General features: G+C 50.6%; 1 protein-coding gene across 4 annotated transcripts in view; it reads left to right on the top strand.

Moving 5' to 3' along the window:
• The first annotated feature begins 756 nt into the window (after positions 1-756).
• Positions 757-20,695, top strand: part of ASB13 (ankyrin repeat and SOCS box containing 13) — a 29,598-nt gene continuing 9,659 nt past the window's right edge. For 3 of the 4 annotated variants that reach the window (XR_013397904.1, XR_013397903.1, XM_001104985.5), the window contains exons 1-3: positions 757-2,722; positions 17,095-17,282; positions 18,749-18,899. Coding sequence is in view for 2 of the 4 variants with exons in the window: in XM_001104985.5 (XP_001104985.4) it covers positions 2,134-2,722; positions 17,095-17,282; positions 18,749-18,899 (928 nt within the window). In the remaining 2 variants the exon portion in view is untranslated. Of the gene's footprint in view, positions 2,723-16,812; positions 16,862-17,094; positions 17,283-18,748; positions 18,900-20,695 lie in introns of those variants that run through there. The other variant, XM_077945665.1, reaches the window with a different exon arrangement.

Here is a 20,695-nt window from a genome sequence, read left to right as displayed (position 1 = left end):
CACGTCTCTCCCTGGAGCCCAGAATCTCCAGGAGAAACCCAGAAATATACATGTTTAACAAAACCTTGATTTATTGAGTTAGTAAGTTTAGGAAAAATGGCTTATCCAAGCAAACAGAATTGGATTTCCTACAAATTTAGTCCTCACCCAAGCTATTTGTTTTGAAGGCAAAAGAAGAGTATCTTATGACCTAGGAGACTCTAAAAATGTGGTATGAAGACTATCTTTATTAGAAAAAACAGGGGTTAACACATCTCGTTTAATGATGTGTGGGGAGTCCCTAACTACACCACTTTCCAAATAGCGGTCTTATCAGATTTTAAAATGCTAATAAAAGAAATTATGATCTTATAAAATGACACTTGCTTCCAACATGGTGAAACCCCATCTTTACTAAAAATATTTTAAAAACCAGCTGGGTGTGGTGGTGGGCGCCTGTAATCCCAGCTACTCGGGAGGCTGAGGCAGGAGAATTGCTTGAACCCAGGAGACGGAGGTTGCAGGGAGCCAACACAGTACCACTGCACTCCAGCCTTGGCGACAGAGTGAGACTCTGTCTGAAACAACAACAACAACAACAACCAAAAAAACCCACATGTGGTAGTTAAAAATCACTGACCTTAGGGTAGGTAATCAGCAAATATTTGCTAAATGAATAATAGAAACTTTCTCAATATCACAGCGGTTCTTACAATAGATTCAAAAGGTAATTGGAAACAACATGCAATAAAAAGAGATTAATGCAAAAATAGATAAGTGGATTACTATTTAATGAATATTTTTGGAAAAACTCTATTTCAGTTTAGAAAAGAATGAATCGAGCTCCTATATTTTCATTCTATGCATTGCAGTGAATTCCAGATGGGACTCAAAGACTTAACAGCAACAACAGAACAGAACAGAGTAATATATATTTTCTGGCTCTTGCTGGCGAAATACATTCTAAATATTGAAGAAAAAGGAAATACTTTCAGGGAATGTATTTCTGAATATATATGTAAACTTTGAAAAGCTTTTTCTGTAATGAAATCTTTTAATATTTTGATCAAGCAACAGAATGGAGGAAAAACACAAATGATAAGCAAATAATTGCTTATTAATATGTTTAGCAAACACTTGGATAACACACATACACATGAATATATATATATATGTATGTATATGTTCTACATGATCATACTCAAATTTAGATGACACTGTCCAGGAAGAAATAGTGAAGAAAATGCAATCATACAAACCACGACATCGCCACGGGGAAAGCATAACATCCGTGGTCAATATAATGACACAAAAATCTATGACATATAGTAAAAAGTGCAGAAAACCCACAAGAAAAATGCGGGAGCCTGATTTTGCTAGAAAGTGGCAAGAAGGCTCTACATGCCTAGTGCTCACGGCTTGAAATTCCATTCCCAGGCCTGGGGTTCCACATTTCCAGGGGCTCTGCTTTCCAAAAGCTGTGGTTCAATGTCCCCTAGGTATAGTGCCTTCGGTCTGGACTGAAGATGGAGACCTGGGTCATCCGAGAAGCTTTGTAGAGGGAGACACCAAACTGACCACTCTCTGCCAGTCCTCACCTATTTCCAGACTGGATGATTTCTGGTATATTTACTTCTGAGCCCAAACTAACTTCTGCAAGGAGGTTCAGTACAGGTCAGGTGAGTGAGGAATCTCCTGGCAGGGCTACGGTGAACTTCGACAAGGTTAAACCTTCTAAACTTGGGAAGCCGCTTTGCAAAAATAAGTAAAATAAAAATCCCTTACTCAATTGTTGACTGGGTATTACTCGGGAAACAGGAAACAGGTTTTTCATTTCTGCTAGGTTGTGTCCCAGCTTGCATTTGCTAAGCAGCTTAAGGGAACACTGGATTAAAAACCACCCGTAAAGAAAAGGCGTTAAAAAAATTGATTTGAATGATTTGAAATTATTATCTTGAAAGATCAAAGAAACAGTGATTATGAACACCGGCTCTGGTGGGAAGCGGTTCTTGAAAGTTAAAGCATGGGGGAACTCGAGTACTCCGGAGCACCATCAGCATCAGTACAATGCAAGTGAACTCTGGAAGCTAGACGCATGCTTTGCATGTGGACACATAGACACATGCTTGCACAGGACACGTTTGCAATACATACATGCTTACACGTGGACACATGTTTGCACACGCTTGCACAAGACACGCTTGCACAGGACACATGCACAGGATGCATGTTTTGTACAGGACACATGTTTTGCACTTGGAAACACATATCCATGGTTTGCACAGGGACACAGGGCCGCATGCTTGCAATGGATACATGTTTACACACGGACGCATGTTTTGCACAGGGCATATGCACAGGATGCATGTTTTGCACATGGACACACACATGTTTACACAGGACAAGTGCACAGGACACGTTTTGCACCGGACGCATTCTTTGCACGGGACGCACGGTTTGCAGATGCAAGCACGCACACTCCTCGGCGCGACGGACGAAGCCCGGTGGCAGCGACAGCGGAGTCGGGACGCAAGGACAGCGCCTCCGGGAACCACGCCAAGGCGGCGGGAACTACAATTCCCGGCTCGGTGGCCTCGGGCCGACGCGCGTCCCAGCGCAGACTGGCCCCGCCCAGCGGCCCCGCGCAGCCTGGCCCGGGTCCCAGCGCCCAGAGTAGCCGCGCGGCCGCTGGTGAGCCGCATGGAGCCCCGGGCGGCGGACGGCTGCTTCCTGGGCGACGTTGGTACGTGCGGGCGCCGCGGAAGGCAGGGCGAGGCCGCCGCGCCGGCTCCTGGGGCTGGCTGCGTATCCGATGGCCTGCGCCAGGGAGGTGGTGGCGCGCCCCACGCTGGCTCCGTGGGCGGGGGTGTTTGGCTGGGTGGGCTGCGGTGAGACCAGGGTTGCAGTGGTGCCGCGCATCCCAGACGGGCTCTCATGTCTGGTGCCTTGTCCCAGGCCAACGCACTGCGGGGCTGCAGTCCGTGGGGCTCGCCAGGTGTGGGGTTTCGCAACCGCAAACCCACCGAACGCCCCGCGCCCTGGGGAAGGTGCGGGGCGCGTGCAGAACCGTTGCCCAGTGGCGGGGGAGAGCCTGGGAAACGCTCACGGTGCTCCCTCTCGGGGCAGCCGGTGAGAGCTGAACACCCCTCCACTGGCGCGGGTGAGGCCCGTGGCGCAGTGTCCGAGCATCCTGCAGAGGCGTCCGCATGACCCCGAGTCCGCTCCAGTGAAGGTGGCCTTGGGGCACCGCGGCACACTCTGAAAAGTGCGATCCCAGTTCTACACGCAGCCTTCTTTGCCATCCGAGCAGCCCAAGAATGAAATGGATTTGAGGGAAGTACACTCTTTGGGGAAGCAAATTTTTTTGCTGCCTATGAAGCAATAATATGGTCACTGAAATGAACGACGGAAGCACTATGAAAGCCTAAAAAGAGAAAAAAAATCTAAAGTATATTCATCCTGGTAAAAACAGTAGTGCACGTAAGAGGGAAAAGTCTTAAGGGTAAATTAAATTTAGCTGAAGAGGAAGTTGCCGTCATAGCAAGGCAAAGATATTTTAATTGACTTTGCAAAATAACCAGCTTTGACATGATCAAAGGTACCTAATAAGCATCTGTTTTTATTTGGCATTCCAGTCCAGGCAAACACAAGACTTTGACCCTGACACTGTGATCTGCATTTGATTAGCTTAAGTAAGCAGTAAATAGCTAACGACGAAAGCTTATTTAAACACATATTTTAATATTTCTGTTCACGGCATCACTTCTAAGCATGTCTTCTGCATCGTTTGTTAAGGAATGCATCTGTAGAAGAAACGCACATTTTAAACTAATAAATCCGCAACTTTTGAGGTTCACTGGTATTTTTGACATCGTCATTTTTTATTTAATATATTTCTCCCCAAATAAGTTCTGCTGATGTTTTTTATTCCCAATGTAATGAATAAGCTGAATGTATTGGATTCAAAACAGTACTGCCATTCCAGCAGCACTAGAGGCGAATCGTAGGAGCGTTAGTCAATTTTAACATTCTGACCTCAAATTCTGGATGTGTGGTGTACCCTGACCAAAGCATTTAGGTTTTTGGCTGTTGCACAGTCTCTCATGCCTGTAATCCCAGCACTTAGGGAGGCCGAGGCAGGCGGATCACTTGGGGTCAGGAGTTCGAGATCAGCCTGGCCAACATGGCGAAACCCTGTCTCTACTAAAAATACAAAAATTAGCCGAGCCATGGTGGCGGGCGCCTGCAGTTCTAGCTATTCGGGAGACTGAGCTGGAGAATCACTCCAACCTGGGAGGCAGAGGTTGCAGTGAGCCAGGATTGGGCCATTGCACTCCAGCCTGGGCGACAAGAGTGAAACTCTGTCTCAAAATAAATAAATAAAAATACAAAAATTAGCCAAGCATAGTGGCGGGTGCCTGTAATCTCAGCTACTTGGGAGGCTGAGGCAGGAGAATCACTTGAACCTGGGAGGCAGAGGTTGTAGTGAGCCGAGATCATGCCATTGCACTCCAGCCTGGGTGACAGAGTGAGACTCCGTCTCAAAATTAAATTAATTAATTAATTAATTCTGCATTCCCTATGGACGTCCTTCTGTGGAAGATGAACCTCTGACCTACTGGCTGCTCCCTCACTCCCCTGTACGTTCCCCCCAGGGTCCTCCAGTAGAATTGTTTCTGTTTAAATCAGATTTCAGTGTTGACATTATTGTGACTATGCGAATATTGCAGCTGGGCCACTTGCTATGTGGGGACTGTGTTTCTCTCCTAGTGTAATGTCTTGCTTTTCTTGGACATGGCGGCTGTTGTTTTTGTTTACCTGTGGGTTTGGTGTTCTTTGCGCATAATCCCTAATTTATCCCCAGACAGTCTTCTTAGGCCCCTCAGATAAGCGACGGGTCCTGTGTTCTCTGTCTCCTGGTTCAGTGTTTGGAGACGTGTGTCCCCTGCAGCCTTGGGTCTTCCAACTCTGTCTGCTGCCGCTCTGGAAAACCGGGGTGGGGGTGGGGCAGGGGGTGTCTTCCTGTTGTTTATGGGGATTTGCGCATCCCTTTGCGTTCAGCGCCCTCCCAGGGGTAGTTCAGATTCCCTGCCCTTCGCTGGTCCCCACCCTGGGTGCCAAGCCTGCCTTCTCTATCCTTGTTAGCCACTGCCCCAGCCTGCTCGCCAGCTCCCCGGATGGTTCGGAAATCCCTCCGCAGCCTGTTTGTTTTCCACTTGCTTATATGGATTTATGCCTTCCCACCGAGGTCCTCTCAGTTGAGTGAGATCTTTGCGGGGGGACAGAGAAGATCCTCCGTGTTTAATGAGAAACACAGCTCTATCGTTCTTGATTTCAGTGTCAGGACGGGGAGAGGGAGAATCCACTAGGGTAGCAGTCCAGGGCATTTCTAAAGGGTAGAGAGTTACTTGGAGTGGGAGTCTATTTTATCCTAAAACAAGAATTCAAAGAGGGCATGTTGACACACCAGAAAAGCCTATTTAGGGCCAACGAAAGTATCAGAGGAAATCATAGCAAGTAACAAAGGCTTAGAAAGCATGTTTATGGGCAAAACAGTACCTCTATCGTCCTTCTCGACATGGCAGTCCTGGGAGACATTGCCTGCTATCCTAAGGAAACCGAGGCTTAGGTGATTTAGGATGAAAAGCGTCCCTCGGGTCCCTTAACTGAGACGGGGAAGATGCGGAATCAGAGCTTAGGGATCCTGAGTCAGGGCCTGAGCTCCCATGGTGCCTTGAGGGTGGGATTGGGATTGGGGGACCCTCCCCATGCTCCCTGGGCCATAGCCTTTTGGGGTGGACCAGGGGCAAGGGAGGAGTCGGGGTAGCAGATAATTGAATGAGTGATGAGGAAGTCAGGGGAGGAGGCATTGAAGGATAATGCAGCGAATCCAGCGTGGTTTTAGCGCCATGCCGTGGAAGGAAATGCCTGTTATTCACCAAGCTCTCCTGACACCTTTGGTCCTTTCTCCCGGTTCCTTTACTCCTTAGTCCACCTATTTTCACCTCTTTTCTCCTCGTCTTCTGCTTTCATTTATTCTTTCCCTTTCTTTTCTCCACTCTTACTGAGTTTTGACCATTTTGTCCCTCTAACGAGGCAAATACTGGCATTTTTGCTTCATTGAACACATCTTGAAATCAGTCTGCTGTTTGATCTCAAGTTTACCGACAAACTATATTTTGGGAATTCATAATGAAAACATTTAAAAAGACATGGTGGAAAAATATCACCTTAGCAAGAAAACACTGAGCCTAGACTTGTAAGTGGGAGTTGCTACATAGAAAAATAAAGATGAATATTTTTTTTCCCTTGGGTTTCAAGGACACTAAAACTGAAATTTAGGCTGTGCTATTAAAATTTGGTGATAGTGATAAGTGCCATGTGTCAGGCACCCTCTTTGTGCCGGGGTTGTCACGTACACTGTCTTTAGTTGTTACCATGAGATGCTTCATTTCTCTTTTCCTCTGTGGTCTCTTTGTCTTTGTGCATTTAGCCCCCACTTTTATTCCCTTACTATCACTTCCGTGTGGTTTGGACAGCAGGCAGAGATGAATGCATGCTACATTTGGCTTTCTCTGGGAGTGTTGATCCTCCAGGATCTCATCTCTCCCCTCCCCTCCTCTCCTGTCCTCTCCTCTCCTCTCCTCTCCTCTCCTCTCCTCTCCCCTCCCCTCCCCTCCCCTCCCCTGCCCCCTTCCGTCTCCCCTCCCCTCCCCTCTTCCCTCTCCCCTCCCCTCCCCTCCCCTCCCCTCCCCTCCCCTCCCCTCTCCTCTCCTCTCCTCTCCTCTCCTCTCCTCTCCTCTCCCCTCCCCTCCCCTCCCCTCCCCTCCCCTCTCCCCTCCCCTCCTCTCCCGTCCCCTCCCCTCCCCTCCCCTCCCCTCCCCTCTCCTCTCCTCTCTTCTCTCCTCTCCTCTCCTCTCTTCTCTTCTCTCCTCTTCTCTCCTCTTCTCTCCTCGACAGAGTCTCACTCTGTTGTCCAGGCTGGAGTGCAGTGGCACGATCTTGGCTCACTGCAGTCTCCACTTCCCGGTTCAAGCGATTCTCCTGTCTCAGCCTCCTGAGTAGCTGGGATTATTACTGGGATTACAGGCGTGTGCCACCACACCTAGCTAATTTTTGTATTTTTGGTAGAGATGGGGTTTCACCATGTTGGCCAGGCTGATCTCAAACTCCTGACCTCAGGTGATCCGCCTGCCTCGGCCTCCCAAAGTGCTGGGATTACAGGCGTGAGCCACCGCACCCGACCCATCGTCCAGCGTTTCTAAGGCCTTTTCAGTTCTAACGGCCAGCACGTGTTCATGAATCCTCAGCTTTCTGGGATGCTGGGGGGCTGTGTCACTCAGGACTCTTGTCTTTTCCCTGAGAGCTGAGGCTCAGCCCTTTGAGAGCAGCATCAGAAAACCCTCCCTGGGGGCTTCCGGTGCCTGCCATGCTTCTTCCAGGTGGCCTCCCCAAGTGTGTGCTCGCCCACCCCAGCATGGCTTTATGGGTGGGTCAGGGTGGAGGGCCCGCCCTCACCATTTCAAGGATCCTTACTGGAGTTTTGCAGGGAGGGCTTCTTCCAGAGGCTGCAGGGTGTTTTTTTTGGATGCAGAAATGACATTTCTGCAGCCAGGACCCCAGACTCCCCTTGGTGATTTACTCTGAACCAAATTTCTGGCTCCAGCAACATTTAAGAGTACACTGTGGGCTGGGCGCGGGGCTCGTGCCTGTAACCTCAGCACTTAGGGAGGCTGAGGCGGGAGGATCCCTTGAACCCAGGAGTTTGAGACCAGCCTGGGCAACATGGTGAAACCCTGTCTCTACAGAAAATGCAAAAATTATCCAGTGTGATGGTGGGGCATGGGCCTGTAGTCCCAGCTACTTGGGAGGCTGAGGTGGGAGGATCACTTGAACCTAGGTTGAAGCTGCAGTGAGCCCTGATCACACCACTGCACTTCAGCCTGGGTGACAGAGTGAGACCCTGTGTCAAAAATAAATAAATAAATAAAGAAGAAGAAGAAGAAGAAAACAAAATAGGAAAAAGGTGCATCTTGGGTATTTGACCTGGATTCAAAGCCAGCCTTTGTCTGGAATAGCTTTGTCTGGATCAGCTTTGTCTGGAAGATGTCCCTGGTGGCATTTGAGAATTGCTCTTTGTTGGAGTGGGCCCTGACCCTGGAGAGGCCCCAGGCTTGGTGGGGCGGGGTGGGGGGCAAGTGGCTCTGCTGCATTTATAGTTGCAGTCCCTGCGAGGGTCAAGTGAGGCCCGCCAGTGTGGGTGCAGGCAGGGCAGTGTGGAGGATGGGCTCTGGAGGGGCCCAGCTCTGCAGTGCGCAGGGGTCAGCAGGCCAGCCGCCTCCTAGACACGGGCTCTCTAGGGAGTGGCTGGGCCTGGGCACAGAGCTGCCACTTGGGCCCAACGAGCAGGGCTCTGGCTTTGGGGTGACTGAGGGGGATACTGGCAAACCAACTGCCTGGGGGAAAAATAAAGAAACAGAAACAAAAATAAAAGTCTGCTTTGCTGCTTTCCCTGGTCTAAATGCTCATACCCCGGCTAGTTTCAAGCTGCTGGTGGTCTCTGGCCAGCAGAACCTGGCTGTGCAGCAACCAGCAGTGGCGACATGGCCTGGGACACTGCTGGGTGGCTTACAAGGCAGGGAGGGATGGAGGAGCTCTGGTGTCAGAGGGCCCAGGAACTGAGCAGAAAAACTGGGCAGAGACTCAGACTTAGATAAGCATCGAGTTACTGGAGCTGGAATGCAAGGTGGTGGGGGCTTGCTGTGGAACAAAGATGAGATGGAAGAACCCGCACTTGCCCTCCCCACAGGACTGGTAGGGTAATAATGACAGCAGTGATCCCAGAGCCATTACAGTGTCTGTTACTCAGAGCCTTTACAGGTGGCCAGGCACAGTTTCCTTCAGTCTTCACAGCACCCATTTGAGGAGAGAGGAGGCCGAGGCTTGGAGAGGGTAAGCTGTGAGACGCACTTTGAACTCACGAGCCAGGCGGTTCCTGCAGCTTGCCCCTGTAGAGTCCGCTCCCTGAGGGTAGGCTGACCCTGAGCCACTTGGCCTGTTCAGCCAGGGCTTCCTAATCTCAAAGGACAGGTCAGTCCTGGGGCAGGGCGCAGCCTCAGATGGGAGGGTGTCAGGGCCCCAGCAAAGGGGCAAGAGAGGGGAGGAGGAGCTGCGGTCCGGAAAGGTCCACATCTGGCACACCAGCCTAGTCAGTAAGTTCGTATTGTGGGTGGAAAAGTGGAGAGAATGTTCTGAAGCCTGTGTCATTCCTTCTCAAGGTGACGTCTGCTGTAGTCTGCAGTAGATACATAGATGACGTCTGTGAAATTCTAGTTTTCAGGGCAAAGGCTTTTGCCTGGCTATTCATGACCTCAGGCCTGCAAGTGGCAAGTAAACAGGAGGGGCCATGTATGTATCACTGTGACCCTGACCTGAAGCAGAGGAGGAGGTGGGTAGAATCCAGCCATCAGGACTGGATCACGAGTCACCAGGGCTGCAGCCTTGGCTCTTGTTGTAACACAAGTTCTTCATTTAATGGATGCATGAGCCCCCGCCTGGCCAGAGTGTAGGAGCATCTTGTTAGGTCTCAGGCCACTGTCCTAGGCTGGAAAGTGGAGCAGGGGACAGAACCCAGTGGCAGGGGTCCGAGTTCAGTCTGGCAGGGGAAGATGTCTGGGGAGTGCTTATTCATTCAGATACCTGCACATGCAGCCAGGGCCGGGAGACCTGCTAGCTGTGGTACTATCCCCAAGGTGATGGGGGACGACCAGGGAAGGAAGGCCCAGGGAAGGAAGAATGCTGGTCAGCTGGTGGCGCGGCGATAGTGTGGAGATGGCGTGGGTGGGTGGGCTGCATGCTCGGGAGGCTTCCTAAGGAGCAGGGGCTCACTCAGTCGAGGAATTTCAGCCGGAAGCAAGGTGGGGAATGGGGCTGAGAAGGGCTTTCCAGGCAGGGGAAGGAACAGCATACACAAAGCATGGGGCTTGCAGCCACTGGATACTGTTGAGTCGGTAGAGTTTGGTGTCACTGGGCACGGCTGCGTGCATGACAGGGAGCCTGGGGACAGGGCCTGTGACTGCATGGTGTGGGCCTTATACCTTGCTTGGATTCTACCTTGTGAACAGGCCCTGTCAGACTGGTTTGTCATTCATCTGCATTAGGGAGGGGGCAACGGGAGACCTATTACGTGGCAGCAGTGGGTAGGGTTTAGGGGCAGAACGTGAGTCCGGAGGGAACTTGCCAGCACAGCATGGAGTTTCAGGTTTCCAAGGCGGTGCTCTGCCAAGGGAGAGGGTGCAGGGATTGGGGAGGGGGGCGTTTTGCCACCACAGGGAGCCTGGCACAGGGGCTGGAAGCAGCCTGCAGTCCAGCCTGGCCAGTCCATTCACTAACAGACAGCATTTCCTGGGCTCACTCCTCATCCATTTAAGGTCTGTGACCACAAGCTGTCCTTCCTGATTCTTTTCACCTGGGACGTTGGCCCCGCCATTGCAGGGCTGAGTCATTGCTCTGTGGTGGTGGGAGCTGGGGGCTGACCTTTATGCAGAGTGTGGGTCTCTTCGCCCCTTGGAAGGGCCATCGGTGGTTTGAGGGTGTCAGGAAAGGTGACGAGGTGCAGCCCAGGCACCTGCTGTCCTCTGGCCTTCTATCCCTCCCTTCCCCACTGTAAATCTCCTGTGAGGACAGCCTGTGGGTGACAGTCCCCCCATGCTCTAGGTCCTCCAGCTTCTGATTACTTAAAAAAATTTTTTTTTCTATTTTTAATTGTAATAAAGAGCACATAACACAGAAGTTACCACCTTAGCCATTTTCAAGTGTCCATTTCAGTAGGGCTAAGTACATTTACATTTTTGTATAACAGATCTCTAGAACTTTTTCATACTGTAAAACTGAAATTCTGTCCCCGTGAAATACTAACTCCCCGTTTCCCCTCCCGCCAGCCCCTGGCAACTACCTTTCTATTCTCTGTCTCCATGAACTTGACTACTCAAGGGACCTCACATAAGTGGAATCATGCAGTATTTGACTTTTCAGAAATGGATTATTGGCTTTTTTTTTTTTTTTGAGACAGAGTCACCCAGGCCATAGTGCAATGTCATGATTTCAGCTCACTGCAACCTCCACTTCCCTGGTTCAAGTGATTCTCCTGCCTCAACCTCCCGAGTAGCTGGGATTATTGGCATGGGCCACCATGCCCAGCTAATTTTTGTAATTTTATTAGAGGTGGGGTTTCACCATATTGCCCACCTCGGCCTCCCAAAGTGCTGAGATTACAGGTGCGAGTCACTGCGCCTGGCCAGAAATGGCGTATTTATTTATTTATTTATTTTCAAGCCAGTCTCACTCTGTCACCTAGGCTGGAGTGCAGTGGCACGATCTCAGCTCACTGCAACCTCTCGTCTCCTGGGTTCAAGCGATTCTCGTGCCTCAGCCTCTGAGTAGCTGGGACTACTGACACACCATGGATTATAGCCACCGTGCCTGGCTAATTTTTGTATTCTTAGGAGAAATGGGGTTTCATCATGTTGGCTGTGCTGGTCGTGAACTCCTAACCTCAAGTGATCTGCCCACCTCAGCCTCCCAAAGTGCCGGGATTACAGGCGTGAGCCACCGTGCCCGGCCTAGAAATGGCTGGTTTGACTCAGGATAATGTCCTCAAGGTTCATCCATGTTGTAGCATGGGACAGGATTTCCTTCGTTCCCAACGCTGAATAATAGTCCACTGGACACTTGGATTGTTGACGATAATGCTGCTATGATTGTGGATGTACAAATGAATCTCTCTTCAAGACTCTGCTTTCAATTCTTCTGGAGATATGCCCAGCAGTGGAGTTGCTGGATCATATGATATCCTATGTTTCATTTTTTAGGAACTGCCACATAGTCTTCCACAGTGGCTGGACCATTTTACATTCCCATCATCAGTGCACAAGGGCACCACTTTCTCCACATTCTCGCCAACACGTATTTGGTTTTTTTTGATAATCTTAACAGCTGTGAGGTAGTATCTCATTGTGGTTTTGATTTGCATTTCTTTAATGATTAGTGATGTTGAATACCTTTTTTTATGTTCATGGCCATGTGTATCCTCTTTAGAGAAATGTCCGTTCAACTCGTTTGCCTATTTTTAAACCTGGTTATTTCTGTTTTTTTTTTTTTGAGTTGCAGGAGTTCTTTATATATCCTGGACCAATCCCTCCTCAGGTATATGACTTGCAAATATTTTCTCCTATTCTGTGGGTTGCCATTTCACTCTGATTGTGCCCTTAGATGCTCGGAAGTTTCTTTTTTCTTTTTTTCTTATCAGTCTGCTGCTAATTTTTGCCCTTAATCGCTGCTGGTAAGACCATAGCAGCTGACGTGATTCACTAGAAATAAGTTGCATTTCCTTTATAGACTAGTGATACAGAGAAATAAAATTAGATTTTCTTTTAAAAATTTTATGTCACGTTGTAACTGAACCCAGATTTGGCTGCTTACTGTTCAAAAGCCAAACACGAGAGACAAGAGTTGGTGGCAGGTTTATTTAGAGAGCCTGCAAACCAGGAAGATGGTAGACAAGTGTCTAAAGTGCCATCTAAGTCAGTACAGGTTTCAGGCTCTTGATTATGTTGAGAGCAGTGGGAAGAGGAGGCTGTTGGGATGAAGAGGTAACCCAGGACCGCTGACACCTGGGCACCAGCGAGGGTCCGAGGTTGGGAACGTCTTTGTCCTTGATCACATCACAGTGTTGCTAAAAATCTTTAACAAAACATAGCTAGTTGTTTACATGCTTTCCTTTTAATCCCAGAGTTATTTCAAAACTACACAATTGCTCTTTTTGCATATTATCTCAATGCTCTAAAATTATCCTAGCCTCTGTGTAAGAATGGATAAAGGCCCCTTAAACAAAAATGTTAGTTCTTTTGCTGTTTCACTGCTATGGACTTTTTTTTTATTTTTCATTAAAAAATTTTTTTTTTTCTTGAGACGGAGTCTTGCTCTGTCACCCAGGCTGGAGTGCAATGGCGTGATCTTGGCTCACTGCAACCTCCACCTCTTGGGTTCAAGCAATTCTGCTGCCTCAGCCTCCCGAGTAGTTGGGATTACAGGCACGTGCCACCACACCTGGCTAATTTTTTGTATTTTTAGTAGAGACGGGGTTTCACCATATTGGCCAGGCTGGTCTTGAACTCCTGACCTCGTGATCCACCCACTTCGGCCTCCCAAAGTGCTGGGATTACAGGCATGAACCACCTTGCCCGGCCAGACTTTATAATTGGTTTTAGTAACTCCTTTCATTCATTTACTCATCCACTCACCCGCTGAGCAACCACGTAGATACCAGCATCTTCGTGGACAGTGCCAGGTTCTAGGGTACAGAGGTGAATAAGTGGTGCCCAAGATAGACCTGGCTGCAGCTCTGCGGCCTCTGTGACCTTCCCTGGCCATCCCTGGGCACCGGGGCTCTTGCTTCTGATCCGTCACCAGACATGATCGCAGGTGTCATGTTGTGAATTGTCTGCACAAGTGTTCCCTGGTCCCTGACTGTGAGCTGTCTGTTGCTGCATCTTAGTCATCTTTGTGTGTGGCAGCGGAAGACGCTAAATCCACCTGGACATCTTGTGAATGGAGGCACGTTGGGAACGTGCCTTCCCTGCTCAGGTGGCCTCCTGAGAAGCATTTTCCTTTTTTGCTGTAAGGCCTAGGTCTCTCCCTGCCTTCCTCTTCTTTTTCAAGTGGCAGCCTCTCCTTCTACCCTTGGGATTTTGCTCCCCGCGGATTGATTTTAAAGTGACACGAAACCACTTCTCACTAACCCCAGGAGGTCAGTGGGTTACTGTTCATTACAACTGGTGGGGCTGAGGGCCACCTGGAGACGGTCAGTCAAATGGAAGCTTGACTTTTACATTTTGTGGGGATCGAATCTTCCTTTGTGGTTCAGTTCTCCCTACTCCCACGTCCGCTGACATAGGGTCACCCGGGCTCTTTGGCTGTGGACAAGACAGATAGGTACAATTGGAGGCAAAAATACTATAAACAGCTGGGCGTGGTGGCTCACGCCTGTAATCTCAGCACTTTGGGAGGCCGAGGTGGGTGAATCATGAAGTCAGGAGTTCGAGACCAGCTTGGCAAACATGGTGAAACCTCGTCTCTACTAAAAATACAAAAAATTACCTGGGCATGGTGGCACGTGCCTGTAATCTCAGCTACTCAGTAGGCTGAGGCAGGAGAATCACTTGAACCCGGGAGGCAGAGGTTGCAGTGAGCTGAGATTGCGCCACTGCACTCCAGCCCGGGTGACACTGCGAGACTCTGTCTCAAAAAAAAAACCAAAAAAACCCCACAAAAATACTACAAACAGACAACGTTTATTGAGCACTGATTCGGTGCCAGGCCCCACCCTTTAAGTGCATCTACCTATTTCAATTCATTGAATGTTCATAGACCATGTTCATAGACCACCTATGAAGAAAAAATAATTGTTATAGCAACTTACAGGTAAAGAAGCTGACACTCGGGGAAGTTGTGTTTTGGGTAAGCTGATAAAAGACTGAGCTGAGTTTCCACCAAGCAGTTCTGTGCAGTTGTAGCTCCAGGGAACTCTTAACCCTGGTCTCAGTGCCAAAGGCAGAGGTGGGGGAGGGGGGCAATGTGGGGATCTCTAAGAGCAGACAGAGTCATCAGCACTAACTGCTGAGGCTGCCCACCTGCAGAGGAAATTCGATGCAGATACCTTCTTTTTTTTTTTTTTAGACAGAGTTTTGCTCTTGTTCCCCAGGCTATAGTGCAGTGGCGTGATCTGGGCTCACTGTAACCTCCACCTCCTGGGTTCAAGCGATTCTCCTGCTTCAGCCCCCCAAGTAGCTGGGATTACAGGCATGCAACACCATGCCTGGCTAATTTTTAAAAATATTTTTAGTAGAGATGGGATTTCACCCTGTTGGCCAGGCCGGTTTCGAACCTCTGACCTCAAGTGATCCGCCGGCCTTAGCCTCCCAAAGTGGTGAGATTACAAGCGTGAGCCACAGCACCCGGCCCAGATACACTTTGTAAAAGTAAGATCTGGGGAAGATCCAGGTGATAGGAAGGTTTTCCAGGGACATGTCAGAATAGTAAGAGGAAACTGTTGATTGAGAAGAGGTGTGTGGTGTGATCTTGTCTGCTCGAAGCTGGGGAGTTGACGGTAAGGATATGTCAGCTTTCATCCAGCACTGTTGTCGTTTATGACATTTTAAAGTGTCTAGAAGACTTCTCTGTGTCTGAGATGGGTGCTGAGAAAACATAGGCGTGTGTGGTTTCTGCATCTGGGGAGTTTACGGTCTGTACTAGTTAGCGAGCTTTTGTCTGCACTTGGTTTAGACAATAAAGAAATATGACGGCCGGGCGCGGTAGCTCAAGCCTGTAATCCCAGCACTTTGGGAGGCCGAGACGGGCGGATCACGAGGTCAGGAGATCGAGACCATCCTGGCTAACACGGTGAAACCCTGTCTCTACTAAAAAATACAAAAAACTAGCCGGGCGCGGTGGCGGGCGCCTGTAGTCCCAGCTACTTGGGAGGCTGAGGCAGGAGAATGGCGTGAACCCGGGAGGCGGAGCTTGCAGTGAGCTGAGATCCGGCCACTGCACTCCAGCCTGGGCGGCAGAGCGAGACTCCGTCTCAAAAAAAAAAAAAAAAAAAAAAAAAAAAAAAAAAAAAAGAAATATGACAAAGCCCACCCATTGGCTTGGCTCCAGGCACTTGATGGTCCTTGACTCGTCCTCCAGGTTCCAGTCCTTTCCCGGCTTTGCCATTCCTGTAGGTCCTGTCTTCAGGCAGGTAGCCAGATGGCTTAGCAGGTTCAAGTTCACATCCGGGCAGTATCCAGAGAAGGAAGGGAGACAGCCATCCCCTCGAGCTCCTTCTTGGAAGTGAACAGAATATGGAAGCTTGGAGGCCTCTTCGCAGACTCTCCCTCACCTCTCCTTAGCTAGAGTTGGGTTGGATGCTATATGGGAAATAGGATCACTATGATTGACTGAGACTAAAAAAAAAAAAGAAAGAAAGAAAACCCAGTTAACATCATCCTTAAAGGTGAACAACTAAATGCTCTCCCCTGAGACTAGAAACAAGACAAGGATGTTGGCTCTCACCCCTTCTGTTCCACATTGCACTGCAAGTCCTAGCCAGAGCAATTCAACAAGAAAAAGAAATAAAAGGGCTGGGCGTGATGGCTCATGCCTGTAATCCCAGCACTTTGGGAGGCTGAGGCGGGTGGATCACCTGAGGTCAGGAGTTTGAGACCATCCTGGCCAACATGGTGAAACCTCATCTCTACTAAAAATACAGAAATTAGCTGGGTGTGATGGTATGTGCCTGTAATCCCATCTACTTGGGAGACTGAGGCAGGAGAATCGCTTGAACCCGGGAGGCAGAGGTTTCGGTGAGCTGAGATCACACCATTGCACTCCAGCCTGGGTGACGCAGTGAGACTCCATCTCATAAATAAATAAATAAGTAAATGGCATCCACATTAGAAAGGAAGAAGTTAAACGATCTTTGTTTGCAGATGACATGACTTGTATATAGATAAGCCTGAGGACGCCACTAAAGTGGAGTAATTAAAACATGGATTCTGAAGGCAGTCGAGTGCAGGAGACACTGTAAATGCAGTGGTCTGAGCGTGTGTGTGTGTGTGTGTGTGTGTGAGCTTTGTGGGAAGTGTTTCCCAGGGAAGTTGTTTTATCTGGGCCCACCTGGAGGATGTAAACGTTTCACCAGGAAATTGCCGAGTGGACAATTGGCAGAGGGCAAAGGTGGGCGTGTTAGCAGAGAAGGATGTGGAACTGCAGGGGAGTGGTGAGCACCTGTGCCTGCAGAGCGGGTTTATGCAGGGGCAGTGGTGGGAGGTGGACCGTGGAGGTGAGCGGGGTCCACAGGATGGAGCCCCTTGTAGGCCTTGCCCAGGAGCTTGGACTCCAGCCTTCAGGTGGGGAGGGAGGGAGGGTGCCTCAGGGATCTTTACAGAAGTGCTGGGACAATTGCATGATCACGGATGGTGCCTTGGTGGCATCAGGGGCCCTGGAGTCTTACGTGTGCTCATTTGTCCTGGATGAAGTGGCAGGGTCTTAGCATGAGGTCCCCTTCCTTTCCAGGTTTCTGGGTGGAACGGACCCCTGTGCACGAGGCAGCCCAGCGGGGTGAGAGCCTGCAGCTGCAACAGCTGATCGAGAGTGGCGCCTGTGTGAACCAGGTCACTGTGGACTCCATCACGCCCCTGCACGCGGCCAGTCTGCAGGGCCAGGCGCGGTGCGTGCAGCTGCTGCTGGCGGCTGGGGCCCAGGTGAGTGGCCCATCAGGGCAGACCCCCAGCCTGGCTGCAGCTGCCAGAATGGAGAAGGTTGACTCAGGAGAACTTGGGAAAGAGGGGAGGGTGGGGCCTGCACTGTGTCCACTGCACACAGGTACCAGGAAGCCTATGGCTGAGAAGTGCTTGTGGACCTGGCTGTTAGGAGGTCACGGTGGTGGAAGAAAGGGTGACCTGAACAGATTGGTGGTGGGAGTGCCAGCCCTGTGGTGGGCAGGAGCCAGCAGGCTGGCCACAGCCTAGATGCAGGCTCTCTCAGGGGCGGCCAGGCCTGGGCGCAGAGCTGCTGCTTGGGCCCAAAGAGCAGGGTTCTGGCTTTAGGATGACTCGGTGGGATGCTGGCCCGCCAGCTCTCCGAAAAAAGGAACAAAAACAAAACTCTGTATTGCTGCTTTCCCTGGTGTAAATGTTCCCACCCTGGCTAGTGTGAAGCCACCGGGGGTTTCTGGTCAGCAGAATTCCTGGCACATTGGCAGGCAGCTCTCCCGAGCTGGCAAACACTGGCCAGGCACACCCCTGGCCAATGTACTAGGGACACAAGGAACTGGTCTCAGAGTTCAAGGGGTGGGGAAAAAGGGAAGACGGTGTACTGTTTATTCTTCCCAAAAGCTTGGAATGGAACCCGTGTCAGTGTGTACCCAAACGGAATTTGAATTTGGACAAATGCTGAATAAAATTTGCCAGTTTGGGGAGTGGCCTTTTTCCCGGCCTGTGACTTTCTCACTAGGGGAAGGATGGTAAGCTGTCTCAGGCATTCCTTCCATTGAGGTAGAGGTTTTTGTTGTTTTCTGAGACAAGGCCTTACTCTGTCGCCTAGGCTGGAATGCAGTGACGTGCTGGAATGCAGTGATGTGATCATAGCTCACTGCAGCCTCGTCCTCCTTGACTCAAGTGATCCTTCCACCTCAGCCTCCCGGGTAGCTGGGACTATAGGTGCACGCCACCACACCCAGCTAATTTTTGTATTTTTTGTAGAGACAGGGTTTCGCCATGTTGCCCAGGCTGGTCTCGAACTCCTGAGCTCAAGTGACCCTCCTCGCCTTCCAAAGTGCCAGGGTTACAGGTGTGAGCCACTGTGCCCAGCTGAAGTTAGAGTTTTTAAAACTCATGTTTAAAGCCTGCCTCTCCCAGCTTGCAGCCTAGGGTTCCCCTGTCCTGCTCTGTGCTTAGTAGGTGTTTGGGGTAGGGGTGGTGAGGGGGCGGCTGAGCTTACCCTGCCCCGAGAGAAAAGAATCCTGAACGAGATGACCTTTGTACTCAGGAGGCTATGGGTGCTCCCCAGCCACGTGCTGTCCCTTTCGGTGTTCTCGCCTAGCACATAATACCAAAGCAAACTGGTGCTTCTAAGAAGCATCTTAGCAAAGATGAACTTGCAGCAGGATGGGAAAGCGGGTTGCGTGGCGTTTCTCTGCCCTTTGATACTTGTTTCTTCCTTCCATGAGGTGGATGCTCGCAACATCGATGGCAGCACCCCGCTCTGCGATGCCTGCGCCTCGGGCAGCATCGAGTGTGTGAAGCTCTTGCTGTCCTATGGGGCCAAGGTCAACCCTCCTTTGTACACAGCATCCCCCCTGCACGAGGCCTGCATGAGTGGTGAGTTGGCAGACAACTGGGCTGGTCCAGCTGGGCCCTGGAAGTTTCCTCCTTTCTGGGATTAAAGGACTTTGGGAAAGAAGCAGAGTAGACGAATTGGGAGCCCTTGGCTGGTGAAGGAGAGTTCTGAGTCTGTTTCTGGCTCTTGCTGGCTCAGCTGCCGAGATTCTAAGCTTTCCCTCCTTGAGGTCTTCCTCCAGGGCTGGGGCGGGTGACTCTATGGTAGGATTCTGTGTCCAAGCCAGGGCTCCTCGGGCCCCTCCACATTAGCACCAGGGCCTGGGGCACTCTGCAGAGGCTCACTTGGGCTTTGCTCTAGTGTGCTCTGCAGGTCCCTGATTGACATGGGAGAGGACAGAGAAACGTGTCCCAACAGCCTGGGCCAGGAGGCTATGTGCAGTGCTCTCAAAACACAGTGCTGGTCTTGCAGGCTCAGTGAGCAGGTGGGACTTCAGCTGCCCTCCGAGAACAGGTGGATTGCAGATGCTGGGAAGATAAAAGGGCACCCCGAGCATGGGGGACACTCCTTGTCCTATCTTACTGCATTAGAAGCTCCCAGTGGAGCAGAGAGGACTGGAATTTAGGGTGAGACCAGCTGGTGGGAAGATGTTTAAATGACAAAGGAGTTTGGATTCTACTCTTTTGAGCAGAGGCTGCAAACCGTGGCTTATATCTTGACCAGCCAGCATGGCCTTTGTCTTTGGATGCACGTCTGAGGTGCAGGGTATGGAGTATGTGCCCTTCCACAGTGCTGGCAGAGCCATGGCTGCCTGTGGCTCACCCCTGATTCCTGCTCTCAGGTCTTTCCATGTCTACAGGCCATGGGGACAGCTCCGGGGAGCTCTTGAAGGTTTCTGAGCAGATGTTGAGGGCCAGGAAAACAGAAGTTGGGGAAGGTTCATTTAGTGGCCCTCCATGTGCAGACAGACGGAGGTGGCAGTGGTGGTCAGGGTCTCCTGGAAGCAGAGGAATGAGTTGGGGACCATCGCTGGGATCAAGGTGGCCAGTTGGGGACCATCGCTGGGATCAAGGTGGCTGGTGGAGTGAGATGGGTTCATTTAGAAGGTTTGGGGAGGAATCTGTAGGATTTGGTATGAAGGGAGGCTTAAGAGGTCAGAAATGGGTCAGGTTTGAGTCAGGAGCAGGGACCCCAGGAAAGGGAGAGGGCTCTGGAGTGGGAGACACCAGCTAGTGGCCAGCACACGGCTCTGGGGCTGGGGCTGGGTGTGAGGCTGGTGGGGAAAATCAGGGAGCTGCCAATAGTGAAGAGGTAATTGAGTGACAGGAAAGGATGCAGCCTAGACGGAATGTGCAGGGGCGGGAGGGTGGGGACCTGGAACCGCGCTCCAAATCCACATTACAGACCCAGGAAGAGGAGCTGCTTAAGAGGCAGGATAGGCCAGGTGCTGTGGCTCATGCCCTTGGTAATCCTAGCACTTTGGGAGGCTGAGGTGGGTGGATCACCTGAGGTCAGGAGTTTGAGACCAGCCTGGCCAACATGATGAAATCCCGTCTCTACTAAAAATACAAAAATATTAGCCAGGCGTGGTGGTGCACGCCTGTAATTCCAGCTATCTGGGAGGCTGAGGTGGGAGAATTGCTTGAATCCGGGAGATGGAGGTTGTAGTGAGCTGAGATTGCGCCACTGCATTCCATCCTGGGCAACAGAATGAGACTGTCTAAAAAAAAAAAAAAAAAGAGGCAGGAGAGGCGGCTGCCGTGGGGCACAGGAGGATGACCTGCCTAAGAAAGTCTGGGGGGTTTCCTGGGAGACTGGGCTCAGTGCCAACAGCTGC

The sequence above is a fragment of the Macaca mulatta genome, chromosome 9 (assembly GCF_049350105.2).
Source record: "Macaca mulatta isolate MMU2019108-1 chromosome 9, T2T-MMU8v2.0, whole genome shotgun sequence".
NCBI classification, from domain to species: Eukaryota; Metazoa; Chordata; class Mammalia; order Primates; family Cercopithecidae; genus Macaca; species Macaca mulatta.
The sequence above is the reverse complement of the archived record's forward strand: the minus strand, read 5'-3'. Positions and strand labels throughout refer to the sequence as shown.